The sequence below is a fragment of the Sturnira hondurensis genome, unplaced genomic scaffold, assembly GCF_014824575.4.
Source record: "Sturnira hondurensis isolate 20B ecotype Veracruz unplaced genomic scaffold, ASM1482457v3 Scaffold0001872, whole genome shotgun sequence".
Classification (NCBI taxonomy): Eukaryota; Metazoa; Chordata; class Mammalia; order Chiroptera; family Phyllostomidae; genus Sturnira; species Sturnira hondurensis.
Window position 1 is genome coordinate 36,652,630 of NW_028074503.1, and position 17,664 is coordinate 36,670,293.

General features: G+C 40.6%; 1 protein-coding gene across 1 annotated transcript in view; it reads left to right on the plus strand.

Annotated features, from left to right (window-relative positions):
- DOK6 (docking protein 6) overlaps nt 1-17,664 on the plus strand; it is a 245,924-nt gene that overhangs the window by 140,016 nt on the left and 88,244 nt on the right. The window contains exons 4-5 of the mRNA XM_037035647.1: nt 5,035-5,154; nt 14,766-14,955. Coding sequence (XP_036891542.1) covers nt 5,035-5,154; nt 14,766-14,955 — 310 coding nt within the window. The remainder of the gene's footprint in view (nt 1-5,034; nt 5,155-14,765; nt 14,956-17,664) is intronic.

Sequence of the window (17,664 nt, forward strand, 5' to 3'; positions counted from 1 at the left end):
GCTGAAGCGAGTGTTTAGGTTGTGACTCGTTCCTTGTTGCCCTACAAAAAAAGTGAGAAAAAAATGAAAGCCATAAAATATCAACGAAGGCCAGTAAAGTAACAAGTAGTTGCCAACTTTCAAGAATGAAAAGCATCATCAGAACAGTGTATATTTTTATAAATCTATAAGTTTCAAATAAAAAAATGACCTCTGTATTCTTTAAGAAACAGTGCACATGAGGAGAAATTTTCTTCACTTTTCTGCTAAGCATGTGCTTAAGAAGACTTCAATAAATGTTAAAACACCACGTATCCCCCAATAACAGCGAATCTACACAGAAGAATCTGGTATACATAAGAGCTGGGTTCGCTGAGGAAAACTCATCTTGTACAAAACAAGATGATTGTACCCCTATTTTCCCAAGATTGTTAATAAAAGCTAAATCCAGTGAGGACTAAATATAACAATTCATTGTCTGTGCACAAAACTAGTCTTGCCTGCATCTTACAATAAATTAACACAGAACTGGTTCAGCGCTATTTTTAATTCTACTGTATGATCCTGACTGATGGCTAGTTTTCTGTACATGTGATGAAAAACTGTTCACTGCTTTTAATATAGCCTATTGGGGTCATTTAACTTTCATCTTATTATCATAAGGTCCACCTTTAGTGAAAGTAAGACAATTTTAATTTAATCATTCACCCAATAAACATTTATTAAAGGTCTGCTCCATAATGACCTCTTTGGGTGTGGTTCGCAGGCCTGTGCTCAATCCACTGAGCTACACCAGCCAGGGTTATAATGACTTCTTTGGATTCAGGTGGATGTAGCCGTATTCTCCCCAGAATTCGGTGACAAAGGGGCGGAGCTACTCACTTCTGAGTCTGTTTCTGTTTTGCTCTATTTCTGATCATCCTTTTCCCTACAATCAAGAAACCCATTAGTTTCATAATTCACTCATTTAGTTTACTCTCTCTTCTGCATTTGTCTTGTTACTTCCAGGTATCTTTCCATTTTTCTTTTGGATGGTATTGAATTTCTTCATTTAACTAATTCTGCACCTAATGAAAACATTATGTGGGTTTCTGTCCTAGAGAAACAGTCATTTACCCAAATTAAGAATTTGATCATAGCTGCAAGTGATTTAGAAAAAATATCTAATGAAAAAACACTTCCATCACAAAGAGAAAAATATAGCAAAGCTTGTTGCATATTTTATGCCTTTGTTTATCCATAAAGAAGTTTTTTAAAGATTTTTTATTTATTTATCTTTAGAGGGATAGAGAAGGAGAGAGGGAGAGAAACAGCAATGTATGGTTGCCTTTCTTGGGTCCCCTGCTGGGAACTGGCCTGCAACCCAGGCATGTGCCCTGACTGGGAATCGAACCACGATCATCTGGTTCGCAGGCCATGCTCAATCCACTGAGCCACACCAGCCAGGGCTCCATAAAGAAGTTTAACTATTCATATACTACATATGCACTAAGATAGAAGTTCCAAAGATAAAGCAAAAAAAACAAAAGACACTTAGTCTGGGGAAAATAAATAGTTAAAATTCAATGGGTTCAGGTTATTGCATTTGTATTTAATCTCATTTCTGTAAGAAAAATAACACGGAAAAGTAAAAGATAGAAGATAATTCAGAGAAAATCACTAGTTAAATAATGATGGGACAAAATTAATTAACAGACAATAAAAAATTGAAGGACATTAATACAGAAAGTTTGCCTATGAGAGAACAAATAAAAGGCATAGCTATAATGATTTGAAGGGTGAATCAGAAACAGATTTGAAACCAAAACCTTTTATAATGCTCAAACAAAGTCAACTCTTCTGCCACAAAACTGTTAGATCCTGTCTGTTGATTAGAATGGTCGATAGTTGTGAGATGAAGGTTGCTGCTGATCTCATTGAACTAAATGTGACAGATCACACTGAGAAGGAAAGAATGCTGTTTGGGTCTCAGATTTCACTACGTGAACCCTGGTGCCGAAACTCTTCCCGGGAGGTGACTCCTACTGCCCAGACAGGCCTTCCCGACTCCACCCTCACCGCCCTCCTCAGTCCAGCCTGATTCTCCAACAAGGTCACACACACACACTCACAACTACCCCCCATACTAGCACACACACTCATCTTCACATACTGTTACATGTTCTCACAAATACCGTCACACTCACCTACACCAATACCCACTGACACACCACACACACACTGATCACACATAGAGACACACTGATACGCACTCACACAGACACACTCACACATACAAACACCCTCACCTTCTTCCGGCTGGCCCCGCAGGTCCCCGATCAGATTCCTTCTGTGCTGCTGACCTTGGCCATCACTCCCCACTTCCTACCTGGCTAAGCCCTCCAGAGCACTGCGTGCCAACCCCACCTGCCTGTCCATCTAGACTAGAAGATGACTGAGAACAGGAACTGCATTTTTTCGTAACACCTCCTCCCAGCACATTGCCTGGCTTAGAGTCATGCAGATGAGCCGCTAGTTGAATGTGCCTTTACTGATGATTTCAAGTTGAATGAAACTTTAATTGGGATTCCTGAGAAATATACAAAACACGAGAATGGGCAAAGACAAAGCAGAGTCGTGTCATCCCCAGACATGTCAGGCCTTCCCACAGATACAGTACATTGGCCTGCCATTCTGATTTATTGTTAGGAAAACTTTCAAAACTTTTGTAAATTTTCTAAACCAAACTCATATATATCTAATGGAAATTGTTTTCAATATATGCTCTTGTTGCTCCTGTACATTCCTTTTATGGAGGCTGGCAGTCCCTGAGGTCCTCAATGAGTGTCCATTTGCTTAACCAGGGCCCTGCCGGTGGGCGGGGGATGGGGAAGATGATCACTTCCTCGGTTTCTGAGAAAATGGCCAAGCAGCCCAACCCAGCCTCTGACTCCACCTGCGGGAGGGACCAAGCTCACACAAGAGTCTACTTGTCCTTGACACAGGTAGACAGTGCACCTCCCAGTACGGAGAACATGGCCCCTGGAGTATGCAAACCAGTCCTTCAAGAAAGAAACGCCCTTGGTGATCAGAACAGGGCACTATGGTCTTCATTAGAAGAGTATCTGTGGGAGGCTGCATGCTCTTTTTCTTGATTTTCTGACAATATTCGAGGGTCTCGATAAACCTGAAAATGAACGACAAATCTGCCTTGACATCCCATTGGCCAAACCTATTTTGGATGCTAAGGCAGCATGACTGGCCCCTGAGCAAATGTCCCCGAGTCTCAGTGGTGTTGGCCGTGCAGCAGAGCGGTTGGTATTTAATCCACGGAGTCAAGAACCTGTCACATGGCTTTTTATGGGGAGTTTAAAATGCCAAGCCAAAGGTTGGTGTGTCATCCACAGAGAGCAAGAAAAGATCTGAAGGAAATCTTATTGAACTGTTCTGATGTAGGTTTATGCTTCGTGGCAAACTCCGACATTTCTCTGGGCAGGTGTCCATGAAGAGAGTTCTTGATTAATTTCATGCAGGGGTTTTGGGGAGCTTGGCTCAAATTTTTCAACCTCATATTCTTTTTGAGATTTCTGCATATTCAAAACAGCTAGAAAACCCGGGTTCCAATGTTGTCTTGGTGCTGACCAATGGTAAGGGGATGCTCTGGGGCCCAGGTAGGAATTCCCACCCTTTGTCACCCCACCTACACAAGGCTTATATTAGAATACAATTTACTTATGTCTGTGAGAGTGTTAGATACTACAAGTCTCTGTACGTCAGGCATTCTAATATCTCAAGCAAAGAAAAAACTTGAGAAAGTAAAGAAGTTGAGAAGCGATCCTGGCTGGGTAGTTTAGTTGGTTAGAGCAATGTCCTGACATGCCAAGGTTGCAGGTTCAGTCCCCCATCAGGACACATACAAGAAGAGCAACCAATGCATGCACTGATAAGTGGAACAGCAAATTGAGGTCTCTCTTTCTCCTCAAACAAAATCAATCAATAAATAATTAAAATATATTTTAAAAATACAGAAGTTGAGAATTCATAGGAGTAAAAAAGTGATTATTTAATCAGTATCTTAGAAAATTGGCATTTGCTAAACAGGAATGATATTTTTAGTACCCTACTCCCCAAATTTTTAAAGTAAGGAAAAAACCCGTCCCATTCTTCAGCTGCTCTCTGACCCGCTGACATTCAGATGGACTACAAGCCAGACCTTCAGCCCACACAAGTCTGTCAGATTTAGCGAACATCCCCTTACTTAATCTAGCCTGACATTTTCAACTATTTATTATATATTTCCTTTTACATTTAATTAATTTTTCTAAGGAATTCCCCTTCAAAATTCAAATCACTCTAAAATATACCACACAGTAAGCAAATATTCCATTTGTTATTTTTTGTGAATAAGTTGAAGCACATTGAAATAATTGAAAATCACCTTAAAAAATATAATGTCCAGGCTGGCTGGTATAGCTCAGTGGATTGAGCGCAGCCTGCAAACCAAACCAAAGGGTTGCCGGTTCAATTCCCAGTCAGGGCATGTGCCTGGGTTGCCAGCCAGGTCCCCAGTGGGGGCCACATGAAAGGCAACCACACTGACGGTCTCCCTCCCTTCCCCTCTCTCTAAAAATAAATAAGATCTTTAAAAAAAAAAAAAGCTCTGGCTGGTGTAGCTCAGTGGATTGAGCACAGGCCTGCGAACCATAGGATCGCAGTTCGATTCCCAGTCAGGGCACATGTCTAGGTTGCAGGCTGGTTCCCTGCAGGCCAGTTCCCAGCAGGGGATGCCCAAAAGGCAACCATACATTGATGTTTCTCTCCCTCTCTCCTTCCCCTCTAAAGATAAGTAAATAAATAAAATCTTAAAAAAAAAAAAACTTAAAAAAAAAAAATAATGTCCAGCTATGGGAAATAGTTGTGGAGATTTTTTCTCTTTTTACATCTCGAATATAGCTTTTTGGTTTACCTGGGATTGATTTTTACTTTCACTAATTCCCCGGGGCAGGGGTCCAGGAAGCCCTCCTCCCCGCCCCCCTGGGCAGCATGGCCTGACTCTGCCCACGTGGTCCTTTTCAGAGCTGGAGGCCGAGGACTGGTGCAAGCACCTCTGCATGGAGTGTCTGGGGACCAGGCTGAACGACATCAGCCTTGGGGAGCCTGACCTTCTGGCGGCAGGTGTGCAGCGAGAACAGAACGGTAAGTGACAGTCGCCTTCCCTCATTGTAAAGTCCACTCATACTCATAGAACTTTAAGACTGAAAAGGAGCCCAGAAATGTTTCAGACCAGTTGTTTTTCAAGGAAAGCGAACTGATCAAGCTGAGCTAAGAGACTTTCTCAAGATCGCACAGCAGCTGGAGCCTGCAGGCTTCGTCCTTTGTGACATTGCTGTTTATCTAAATAAATAACTAATACGTCCACCCATCATATATAAGGTTTTGAATGTACAAATGCTTACATTTTCTTCTTTGAGAGTGGTTGGATGTTAGCATCTATATTAACATATTTGGCTTATGTCATTTATCAGATGATTTTAGGGAATTTGGCGAATACACAGTCTTGGCTTAGAATGCCATAACAGAATACCATAGACTGGGTGGTGCGAGCAACAAGAATTAATTTCTCATAGTTCTGGAGACCAGAAGTCCAAGGTTAAGGTGCCAGCAGGGTTGCCCTTTTCTGTCTTATGATAATCACTTTCTTGCTGTGATCTCATGTGACACACAGAGAGAGAGAGAGAAAGAGAGAGAGAGAGCATGCTCTCGTGTTTCTTCTTATAAGAATTTCATTACAATGGCCCCACCCTTACAGCCTCATCTAAATTTATTTCCAGAGACTCCATCTTTAAATACCATCACTTCCGAGGGCCAGAGCATCGGTATATGAATTTGGGTTGGGGTGGAGGGGATGGGGCACAACTCAGCCCATAGCAAGCATATTAGGACAGTACAGTACAGTGGCTGCCATCTCAGGGTGTACTAAAATAGAGCTTCACGTGGCACACGGAATGGACTTCCTGAGTTTACTTCCTGCACTGTTCTGTCATTTAACAGACCTTTCTGACATTTCTCAGGAACTTATGCTGCAGGTTCTTGACTAGCAGCTGTAAATAATGACGCCAGAGCAATGTAATGAACTCCTCTTTCTCCATTTAAAAAAAATTTTCCTCACCATCAGATGATCTAGTGGTATGAAAATGGAAACATTTCAACGTTGCTAATTTTCGGTGGCCAGTGTTGGAAAAGGTTGACAGATATTGGCAATGCTTGACACTTATTAAAGAGACATCCTGGAATGACGGGTGGTTTTTCCTTTAGACAGAACAGGTAAGAGGCATGCATCATGGTAACACTTGTAGGTTTTGATCCGGTCATGACTAGTAATATTCTAGTAACCATCACTGCCTTGCAGTTCTTGAAAAAGCATTACCTTCTGTTTGTTGGTTGCTAAACTGGAAAGCAAGTTTTCTGCACTAATTGATCACGAACACCTACGGACACAAAACATGGCCAGTGCCAGTCTTTGGAAGGTCGCGAAGGCAGCTCTGCGGCTCCTCTCCTCGCTTCCTTTTTCAATTGCAGCTTCTCGCCCACTCCCTGGGACCTCAGCCCTCTCTGCAGAACGTCTGTAACCACACTGTTCGATATGCTGCTCACTTTCAGAAAGAAAGGAAAAAAACTGTGACCAGTAACATCTGTCAAGTTCAACAGAAAAGAAACTCGAAGAAAGCCGCTAAATTAGGCCTCTGAGAGGAGGCATTATTGTGCGGCTGCTCGGGGTGAGCTGTGTGCTTTTATTATAACTTGGGGGTTGTGTATGGTTTCCATGCAAACAGATACTGCAATCCTTTCAGTTATTATAATTTTTATATCTAACTCAGTAATAAAGTAATTTGCCTATTATATAAAGGGAAATTTTTAGTAGCAAATTTTTGTAGGATAGGATAAACATGGAATTCAATGCCAGACACACATTAAAAAAAGCATAAGCCAATGGTGCCTGAAAAGTCATCTTCAGGTCACAAGAGAAAAGCAGGCTCCTCGCCACAGACAAGACACGCTCTTCTAGTTTCGGCTTCCTCATTTCAGTGTGAAAATGAACTAATACTCACTCACGAGGCTGTCGTGATGGCGAAACAAGACCTTGTAACATCAAGACGGACTCTCCTGCTTAGCTCAACTAGAGAATCATGACCTGGTTAAGTGTCTTTAACCAGGTGGTTAAGTGTCTTTAACCATGAGCAGAGACAAAGAAATCAAAAATAATTCTGGCATATACTTGAGAGAAGATCTGAAATTATAAAGCCACCCTTTTTTAACTTCCATTCGCCATTCTAGAAGCTTTAAGCTTAACATCTCTTAAACTTCTTCACTCCCTAACACATGCTTGAAGTCATGAACATGTGTAAATGGGAATAAATCCTTTATGAACTATTTGTCATTAGTTTTTTTTCTCTTAAGGCATTTTGGTTAAAATATGTAATTCACTCTTCATCAGAAATATTATTTTACTATTTTACTAATGATGTGCTTGAGTCCCCTTTGAAATTTCTCCTATGCAATGAGGTGCACACGTGTGCACAGAATTGAGGTAAGAAACTACACGACAATGGCTTGTGTGCTTCAGTGCTGTCCTACCACCAAGGAAACACTCACCGCTCAGCCGTGACCATGGCCTTCTTTTGACGTTCAAATTGCCGTTTTTCTTCTGCTGTGTTTCTGACTCTTCAGACCACTTGATCTCATTTACTCGAGACTAGCTAAGAATGAGCATTTGTGCAAATAGTTTTTAAAGGGGTCATGTGTGTTGCTGAGATACAAGTAGTTAGGGTCTTCACATTTTTTAGTAGTATTTAAGATAGCCTACAGTGACCTTAGAAAATATTAAGGTATGGTGTTTCCATCACAGTTATTTATAAAGGACTCACAAGACATAAAAACCATTCTAGAGAACAAGTGTTAGCTATTAAATATTAATAACGGAGGTTGTGTCATAACTTGGAAGCACCTCACTGTAGGACGTTCCTGCCCTTGTAGTTAGAAGTGGACTCAGAGCCCAGGTCCAGCTTGAAGGTGGTACAAGAGAGCAGCATCCGGAAGAAAGCGGACGAGGGGCGGCAGACGGCCATCTGGCTCACGCAGTGTCAGAGCTGAGGGTCTGGTTTTGTCCAGGACCCAGTGTCCCTGCCTATGCACGCACTAGACTTGGCAGGAATTGCTACTTTTAGCCTAAAAATGATTACAGCCTTTCTTCAGGACCAAATCTGTATTCCAACGCTGTTTCTCAATTATTTACCTGGGTTGTCCTAGCAACCATGCTCCTTGCCTTCCCCTCAGACACCCTTGCATTTATTCACTCATTCATTCACCTGTCAAACACTTTTGAGGCTACATTATGCAATAACTGAGTTGAGAAAGTGTAGAATTATGCAGAATATAGTCATTAGTTTTAAGAAAGTCAGAGTAGTGAGGGAGACGAGTCTATGAACAAAGTTCATCATTGTTCTGTGAAAATGCTGCTACTGGTCCCCCAACCCCTCAGCAGCACGGAGTGTGTCTTCATGCTTTGTGCGTGGGCCGGGGTTCAGCTGATGTAGGTTTCAGTGCTTCCCAGCTTGGCTTCAAGCTACAGAGGGCGTTCATGTGTTCCAAATATCTCATCCTCCTTATACTAATAACTGCCCAAAGCATATTTAAAAAAAAAACAGTACAGCAAGACAAACTTGCAATACAGTGGTAACCCTCTGCATATGTCATGTCCACGGACATTTCATTGGTCAAAGCAGATCTCATGGCCAAGCCTCACGTCGAGGGGCACAGAGGTCACTCCACCTGTGAGGGTAGAACTGGTGACCTACTGTGGAGAAGAAGTGAATAATAGAGAAACAGACCTGGTCTACTGTTTGCGGTATAATAAAATACAGACTGGGATAGAAATAAAGGCACTTTTGTGTCCATATGGTCCATTCTAATCACAGCAACCTAGCTTCTGGGGTTCTTTAAATTACGTTTTATTCCCCCCCCCAAATAAGCTTTCTCCGTCAGGCAGGTCAGAAATTCCGAACGCCCATCAATAGTTACAGAAAATACTAGCAGGGCTTGGCTCCACTGGAAACTGTCCAGGTAATGACAAAACAGTGACATCAGTAGCAATGGACCTCTCGCCATTTTAAACACTTTTCCCCCAGTTTTTCAAAAATGATCAGGGTAAACCAAAGTCACTCTTACACACATTCTTTATAAACAGCAACAAAAGGGTTTTCTAGGCTTTTTAACTGTCATTCACAGAATAACAGTAAGCAAAACCAACTATTTCTTGGGAAAAGAACCTGTGCATACCTATGTTTCAGCTTCCAGTAGTCCCCAAGCGAATTCCAGAAAAGACCACTATGACCACAGCGCACTCTCTGAAGTGAAGGAATCAGTGGGGAAATGTAATACTCTATTACACTGCTATGGGTCAAATTGTGTTCCCCCCCAAAAGACCTGTCAAAGTCCTAACCTTCACCACCTCAGGTCATGACCTTGTTGGGAACAGGGCCTTTACAGAGATGACCAAGTTTCAGTGAGGTCATGAGGATGAGCCCCAATTCAATAGGACATTGCTTATTTCCTAATAAAGTGAGCCTCATAAAGGAGATCATTTTGGATGCAGGAAGGATGATGTGAAGACACATGGAGAGCACACGGCCACACGGCTGGAGTGAGGTGTCCATAGGCCACAGCTGCTGGCAGACACAGAAGCTAGAAGAGACCAGGAAGTTTCTCCCACTGGAGACTTCTAGAGAGCCTGGCCCCGCCAGCCCCTTGATTGTGGACCCCTGGCATCTAGAACTATGAAACACTAAATTTCTGTTGTCTTAAAGCACCTGGTTTTTACAATGCAACATGCACTTGTGAAAACAGCCCTCAAAACCCTAGGACTAGAAGTGGACTGTCTCAGACCTGATGAAGGGCATCAGTGAAAAATGCCATCCTACAAAATCATCCTTGAAGGTAAAATACTGAACGCTCTCCTCATGGGACTGGAAATAAGTAAAAACATCCTCTCTCGCCACTTCTAGTCAATGTTCTGTTCTCTTTAAGGTCCTAATTTGTATAATATGACAAGAAAAAATAATAAAATTAGGAAAAATAATAATAAGTTAGGATGTATACCTGGAAAATCGTAAGGCATTTATAAGAAAAAAAACCTACAACTGAGTAAATTCAGGGATATTGTAGAATAAGAAGTTAATGTGCAAAAATTTGTGTATATGTATGTTATATATTATAATTTATACATTTACACACATTAGCAATAAACAAAAACATTTGCAGAATGAAATACAAAAACATCACATAGAACATCATCAAAAACTCATTTACTCAGAGATAAAACTGGCAAAGTATATAACCCTATCTCAACCCTGAAAACTAAATATCACTGAGAGAAATTAAGAAGGGTCTAAACAAATGAAGCCATAAACCAGGTTCACAGTTGCAATATTCAATATTGCTAAGAAACAGTGACTCCAGCTATCAAGAAAATGGCTGAAGAGCTCATTGTCCTTTTTTCTTCCGTTTGTGTTCACTCACCGGATGGCAGTTTTGCCTCCGGTTGGAAACCCCACCTTCGGAGCCCCTCTGCCCCCTGCTACAGCAGCGTGCCCCCCTTCCCTCCTCCTGCCAGGCTCAGCCGCATCACTGTTCGTGATCGATGTAAAATCGCCACGGCTGAGAAAGGAAGGCATTGACCCTTCCTGGCGCTGATGACCCAGCCAGTCTCCCACACGTAGCCTGGGCTTCGCTGTTCCTCTTCCCAAATCATTTCTCCTGAGTGTACTGCCCTCTCTCACCAGACCCTGTCCAATTCAATTCGACTGAACCTTGTCTAGTAGTTCCCCCGAGACCATTCTTGTGGTTGTGACTCTAACCCTATGTCCCCGCCTTGGGGGATATAGTCTATTCCATTGGGTCATTTAATGCAGCCTGGGTGTGAAAATGTTCTTGTAACTGTAACTGCAGATTCAGTAATAGTAAGCATCTTTGTGGGGTAGTAGTTTAATAAATATTTGACCTTGTTACTATTTTGGCCATTTAAAATAAAATGATATTTTCTCATAGATGAGCCAATATATGAACCTAAGTTTTACCAAAATACAATTTTGTGGATAATTCTATAGTTTATATGTGTGAATAGGTTTTGCTCTGATGTATTTTACCCTTCATAAATGTGTATTTATTCACATATTCAGCAGCCTTCACAACACTTCCTATTATTACAACTGTTATTTATGTTCTAGAATATTACCTTTGCTTAGAGAACTACTTCTTTTCGAATTTGTTTTAGATGCATGGATCTATGTTGTTTGGTGCTCCTTAATGGTGTTTTCTATCATTGTTCTTGGTTATCCAAAAAGAAAATAGTTGGAACATGCGCATCTCCATGAACTGTAAACAACCACACACCTCCTCCTTCCAAGCCTCTCTTCCTTCCTTTGTCCCATTGGCATATCTTGCCGATTAGTCATGAGTTGACCGAGGTGGGATTAATTTATCTGAGCAGAGATAAGAGAGTAGTTTTGAATGAAACATGCTGGTTTGTTCTCCTGGAACAAAGCATCACTTTTCAGAAGCATTCTTCGTGGGTTCTCTAATGCTACTACTTCTTGGCCAGGTGCTAATATGAGTTTCACAGACCAGCAGTTCTCCAAGTGTGGTCCCCTTTGCGGCAGCCGCTATGCCCCCTGGGAACAAGTGGAAGTATAAAGTATTCAACCCCAGTCTAGACCTACCTGCAATGTCAAAGACGGGAGTGGTGGAGAATGGCCACCCTCCGAGTTTTAACAAGCCCTTTAGGTAATTTTGATGCACAGTAAAACCTGAAAATTGGTTCTCTAGGTAGTAAAAACCCAATGTACTTCATAAATAAGGAAGTGACATGGCTAGAGAAATGTTTAAAACAGGTGCCTGATAAAATTATTTCACAAAAATAAATGAAAGTCGTTTTATTTATTTAAAATAAAAGTCATTTTAGTGGAGCCAATTTTAACTATAACACATTGAAATGGTTTTTCCAATGGAAAGCATAGTGAATTGGAGAAACACAGCATGTTTTACATTCCCAAGGGCCTAAATTAGTCATTCAGAGCAAGCGCGGAAACCTTCCTTCCATTATGATGGACTACGAGGAAATATAATTTACTGGATAATTGATGCATTGCTCTCATGTCTATGTGCCCAGTTTTCTGCTGGATGACATTAGTCTCATTTTTTATTGAATCTCAAATCCTTAGAACTTAGTTATTAGGGGAAGATAGATTTGAATATTTAAAAATTGAAAATAAATTTTTTAGGATCATTTCTTCTTAAGATGCAAGCAGTAGCATGGAAAGGAAGACTGGGGCATTCTGAACCACAACAGGAAGGGGTTAAGTTAAGTTGCTAGGTAACTAAGTGTGTGAGGACTGGGAAATTTGAAGGCAGGCAAGGCAGAAGGGCCACCACAGGTCCGTTCCACCAGCATTATGTCATCTGGAGCGGGCTTTGGAAGAACTCCTTTGGGGCCAGTCATTCAATCACTTTGTATTTGCCTGTAAATATCTAGAGCCCTCTAGTATGTGAGTCACATTAAATTCACTTACGTCTTATTTTCCAGCTTCCTCCTGCGCCCACCTTGATGATTGCACTCTTTCCCTCTTCATTATTGCTGGGGTTAACCAGCTCACACTGGAGCGCTCAGATATTTCCATGAACATGTGCTCCTTGCAGGCTTCTGATGATCATACACAGTTTCTCGTGCCATCCACGTGAAGGACATCCAATGTCCAGATTATATTTTTACATCTGTATTCTTTTTTCAAATATCAAACCGTGGGTGTGAATATCAAAGGCCAATGTGGCCTCAAGCAATAGTAAACTTGATGAACGGTGTTCATTTATTTCAATATTTTGGAGGAAGTGTTGAGGATTCCTTGGTTGCTATCTTCAGACCCTGGAATTGATGGAAAGGAAGGAATTCAGAGGAATGTTTTACTTTCTATGTTGATAGCAATACTTTCTTTCTACACAGCAGATGCCACTGACATAGCATTATTCCCCATTGTAAAAGCTGAACTCCATCTTCAGGGTCTTGACCAAGGGAAAGAAAACTGCAGCTGAGGCATCACCTGTGTTCCTGAGTCACTCCGTTTGGTCCAAGTTTCATTTACACTCGTAGATGAGATCATGCCCCTTGGATTTACGCCTTGTAACCCCACTGGTGTGGGGATTGTGGTGGCAGTGGGAATGATGTGTGTATTTAATGCTGAATGTTGATACTGTACTTGATTGCCCATAAGAATTTTAGAATTTATAGAATATATATGGATGCTTTTTGTTGCATGTAATGAACAGGGCAGTGTTCTTTCTTTATTTTTCAGCTATGAAATTCATCTCATTTTGTCTTTAGGAAATGAATGTGAAATGATAGACAAATTAGTTTTACAGGTCAATAACCTAAGTAAAACATTGAATCATTAGATTATTTCAGTCAAAAATACCTAGACACTTGATTATAAATATTGTTCACATGGTTACTAAATTCTAAGCTATTATGGTTCGATTACATTTAAACCATTTGGAATCTGATTTTTCTTTTGCATCAACAAATCTTTATTCGACAAAACACCTGCCCCAGAAAATATTCTTTCTGTTACCCAGACAGTGCCAGCTCAGCACAAGCAAACCGTCAGTGTGTACAAGCAAGGCGTTCTAAAGAATGATAGCACATTCTTAACGTATTGATCCTTTACCAACTGCAGCTGCACCATTGCGCCTTTCCGAGTCATTCATTCAACGGCACTGCCTATAATGCACTCCTCACAGTTAAATTCAACCTCACCAGGATTTCTCTGCCAGTAACCCTTGAGATTCTTCTTATCATGACTCATTATTTCCTTATAATTCCTGAACTCTAGAAACTCATATTTATTACAGTGATGTTTATTTCATTCATCCAGTTAACCAGTATCTACTGATCACTTACTTTAGACTAAGACTAGGGTGCTAGGAATGAGGATATTCCATAGGGCACTTTGTAGGTCATCCTGCAATCCTTACTTCCTAGAGCTTACAAACTAATCTCATTTTTCAAAACAAAGTGCATGTAATGCATTCAAATGGGGGTCAGGGGCTGTCGAATTTTGTGATAGCCTTTAAGATACACAAAAAGTTAGTAAACTAGTGAATGCCTGATTATCAGATTTTCAACTACAAAATATTCAGGAATGAAAGCAGTTGTATGTTTTTATTTTTGCTTACCAAGCCAACCTCCGAAGTTCTCCCAAAGTCAGTAATGAATACCTGCCATTACCATCTGCGGAGATGGATGATGAATACAATGTGCTTTGAGAGTCAGGCTGAGTGTGCATGGAATACTGCATGCCACAAAGGTGAAAAGGAGTGGATTCTTGCTTAAATTAACAGAGACACTCCTCTCAGGAACTGTGTCTGTGACATCCACTTAAGATATGTGAAGAAGCAGATGGTAAGCACCATTTGGGTTAAAACCCACATAGCTCTCTACCACTGTGTCTCAAGCATGTGATGTAACCGTTTAATCCCCACCACAGAGAATGCAGGCAACAAAACGTTGTAGAATGAGTGAGTGAATCAATACATGATCAAGAATACTGCAATTAACTCCCTCTTTCAGACACCATAGGGGAAGAAAGCAATGTTTTCCAGTGTACACTGATGTCCGCAGGGACATGGAACCGCTCTGAGGACAAGGTAATCTGGTGCTGCCATGGTCATGTGTCTTTTCCCCGTTCTTTGCTTCCTTGCAGAGCGATTCAACGTTTATCTGATGCCTACACCCAATTTGGATATTTATGGCGAATGCACAATGCAAATCACTCATGAGAATATCTATCTCTGGGATATCCACAATGCCAAGGTCAAACTGGTGATGTGGCCTCTCAGCTCACTGAGGAGATACGGGCGGGACTCAACGTGGTTCACCTTTGAGTCAGGAAGGTAAGTGCTAAGTGCAGCGACCAAGGGCAGGAGGTCTATGGCAGGCAGACCCCTGAAGGAAAGGCTCCACCCACCAGTGCCCACCGTGGCTATTGTTTGTATGAAAGGTACAGTTCACCCAACACATAAAGATTCTAGTTTATAGTTTAAAAAATTGTGTCAATCCTGTGGTTAGGTAATCACCCCATTCAAAATAATTTCAGTCCCTTAGGCTCACATCAAACTAGTTTCATAATTATTTAAATCAATATAGTTTGTAATACTATTACAGTATTACATTTTACTATATTTTTAGTACACGGAGATCCCCATATAATTCAACATGTCCTTGCCAGCATTGTTTTGTGAGAGTTTTACATGCAGACAACTTCGAAAGAAGTTATACAGAAAATTGTTTAAATATTACTTTTGGGGTTTGAAATAAGTTAATGAACATCCATTTATCCAGGTGTTTATGTGAATACCATGAGTAAGTATAAATATTAATTCAGAATAACTGGACATGTGTTGGAAAATCCATAGTTTATGGCATGGGCAACTCAGACATTAAACTTGGTATGTGAAGGTAAATACCTTGGTTTCTTGATGATGGCACAGGGTTGGAATCCATAAATGTCTGAAATGAACGCTTGCTCCACTATTACTCATAGACACGGTTTAAACAGGAGCGTCAACCAACTAACTCGGAGTCTTTATGCTACGATGCCTGTGTGCCGAGGTCGTCAAGCATCCAAGACAAGATCTGGGTTTGGGGATGCTATATGAGAGATGTCTAATGCATCAGTATTCACACCGAGGTGTGATTTATCACATTCTGATCATGAGTTTGTGGTGCTGTACGGTAATTACAGTGAAGTTTTGTTGCACTTGATATAGCAATTTAATTTCATAAGTTTCCTTCTTATGAAACTCTTAAGTACTTAGTCAAAGTCAGATTCTAATAATAATCCATCTAGGGTAGACCAGATGTCTTCTAACATCTTAAGGGAAAATGAAAAAGCTTGAGCAGAAGTAATTATATGACTCTGGAGCCTTTTTGCACTAAGGTAGCATTAAAGTCTGTACTACATTGATTTCTCTAAAAACCTCCAATCCTGTGTTTACTTAGTGGTGGGGAGTTCACCCAGCTGTCTAGCTATATCTATCTGCCAAGATATCAACAGTGGAAGTGTAATCACATTCTAGATAAGTATTAGGAAATAACAATTCTTAGAAGATAATAAAAAATTTTAGACATGCACACTATTTTAAAAATTGCATAGCTATGAAAATTATAGTTTTGCAGGTTACAGCTTCACTGACTCTTAAATTGGTGATACATCATTTTGTAGGCCTTAAAAGTTAATGTATGTATATATAAAAAGAGAGAGTGTATTTTTCATCATTTAGCAACACTACCTCGAGGGTGCCCTTGCCTGGATCTTTCTCCTGGGTTCTCCTGTTTTCCTGTTTTATGTGGATCAATTCAACTACCTTGTCTGCTTCCTCATTTTAGTAGGTACCTCAGGGTTTTCAAAAACAAGTAGTTATTTTTTAAAGTGGTTATGCAGAAATTTCACTCCATGGGTACCTGTCTACATTCCTTTTTACCTTGTTCCTTAAAACTTTTTAGGGGGAATGTACTGGCTCCTCATAGGTTTTTAAATTGATTTTCTCAACCAAAACATCAAATTACTTGATGTGCAATCTGACTTATCTGACATTCAATATTAATTGGGTTTTTTTATCTTGCTGATGTTTAATAATTTTAAGGTACATGAAAAACTATAAATATATCAGTATAGACAGTCCAAAATCCTCAAGGTTTTTCTGTTTGGTTTTTATTTTTGCTTGTTTACATTTTTTTTTGTTTTGGTGTTGGTTTAGAAGGTAATATTTAGTTCATTTGCAGAAAAAAATCTCTTATATCTCAATGTCTAGAAATCATGTTGACACCCATAATCCTCTGGGCCCTGGGAATTAGGAAACACTAGATTTACATCAGAGCTCTGCCACTTGTTAATATTTAGCTTGTGCCGTTTGGCCCCTCTGGCTTTTAGTTGTCTTCCTTCCATCAGAAAAATTCCCATCTCTGTTTCCTAGACATGTGTGGAGAAGTTGGGTGACTTAGTGGATAGAAAGAAGCATGCATGGTATTGTCACGGGCTGGCCACTGAAGAATTATGATTACATACTCTTTATCAGAATTTACAGAACTTGCCATTTTCTAGTTTCTGAAGGAAGCTTGTACTTGGATAGGGAGAACTCTCTCTGGAAAGAACTCTACTGAGATACAGCCTTAGCCAAAAACACAGGAAATGTGATGAGAGAGAAACCAAGCAAAAAGCTTGAGAGAGCCCTGGCTGGTATGGCTCAGTGGATTGAGTTCAGGCCTGTGTGGAAATAAGGGATTGTGGTTCGATTCCCAGTCAGGGCACATGCCTGGGTTGCAGGCCAGTTCCCAGTTGGGGACACATGGGAGGCAACCATACACTGATGTTCCTCTCTCTCCTTCCCTTTCCCCCTAAAGATAAGTGAATAAAATCTAAAAAAAAAAAAAAAGAATATACGTGATTCTGGCTAATTATAAAAAAAAAAAAAAAAAAAAAAAACCTTGGGAGAAACTTGCATTCTGATGCTGGATAGGTCATTATAAACTCAATGTGTGGAGTTAGAAGTTGGTGTCTTCTGTCATAAGTCAGGAAATGGAGGCCAGGGGAGAATGGGAAG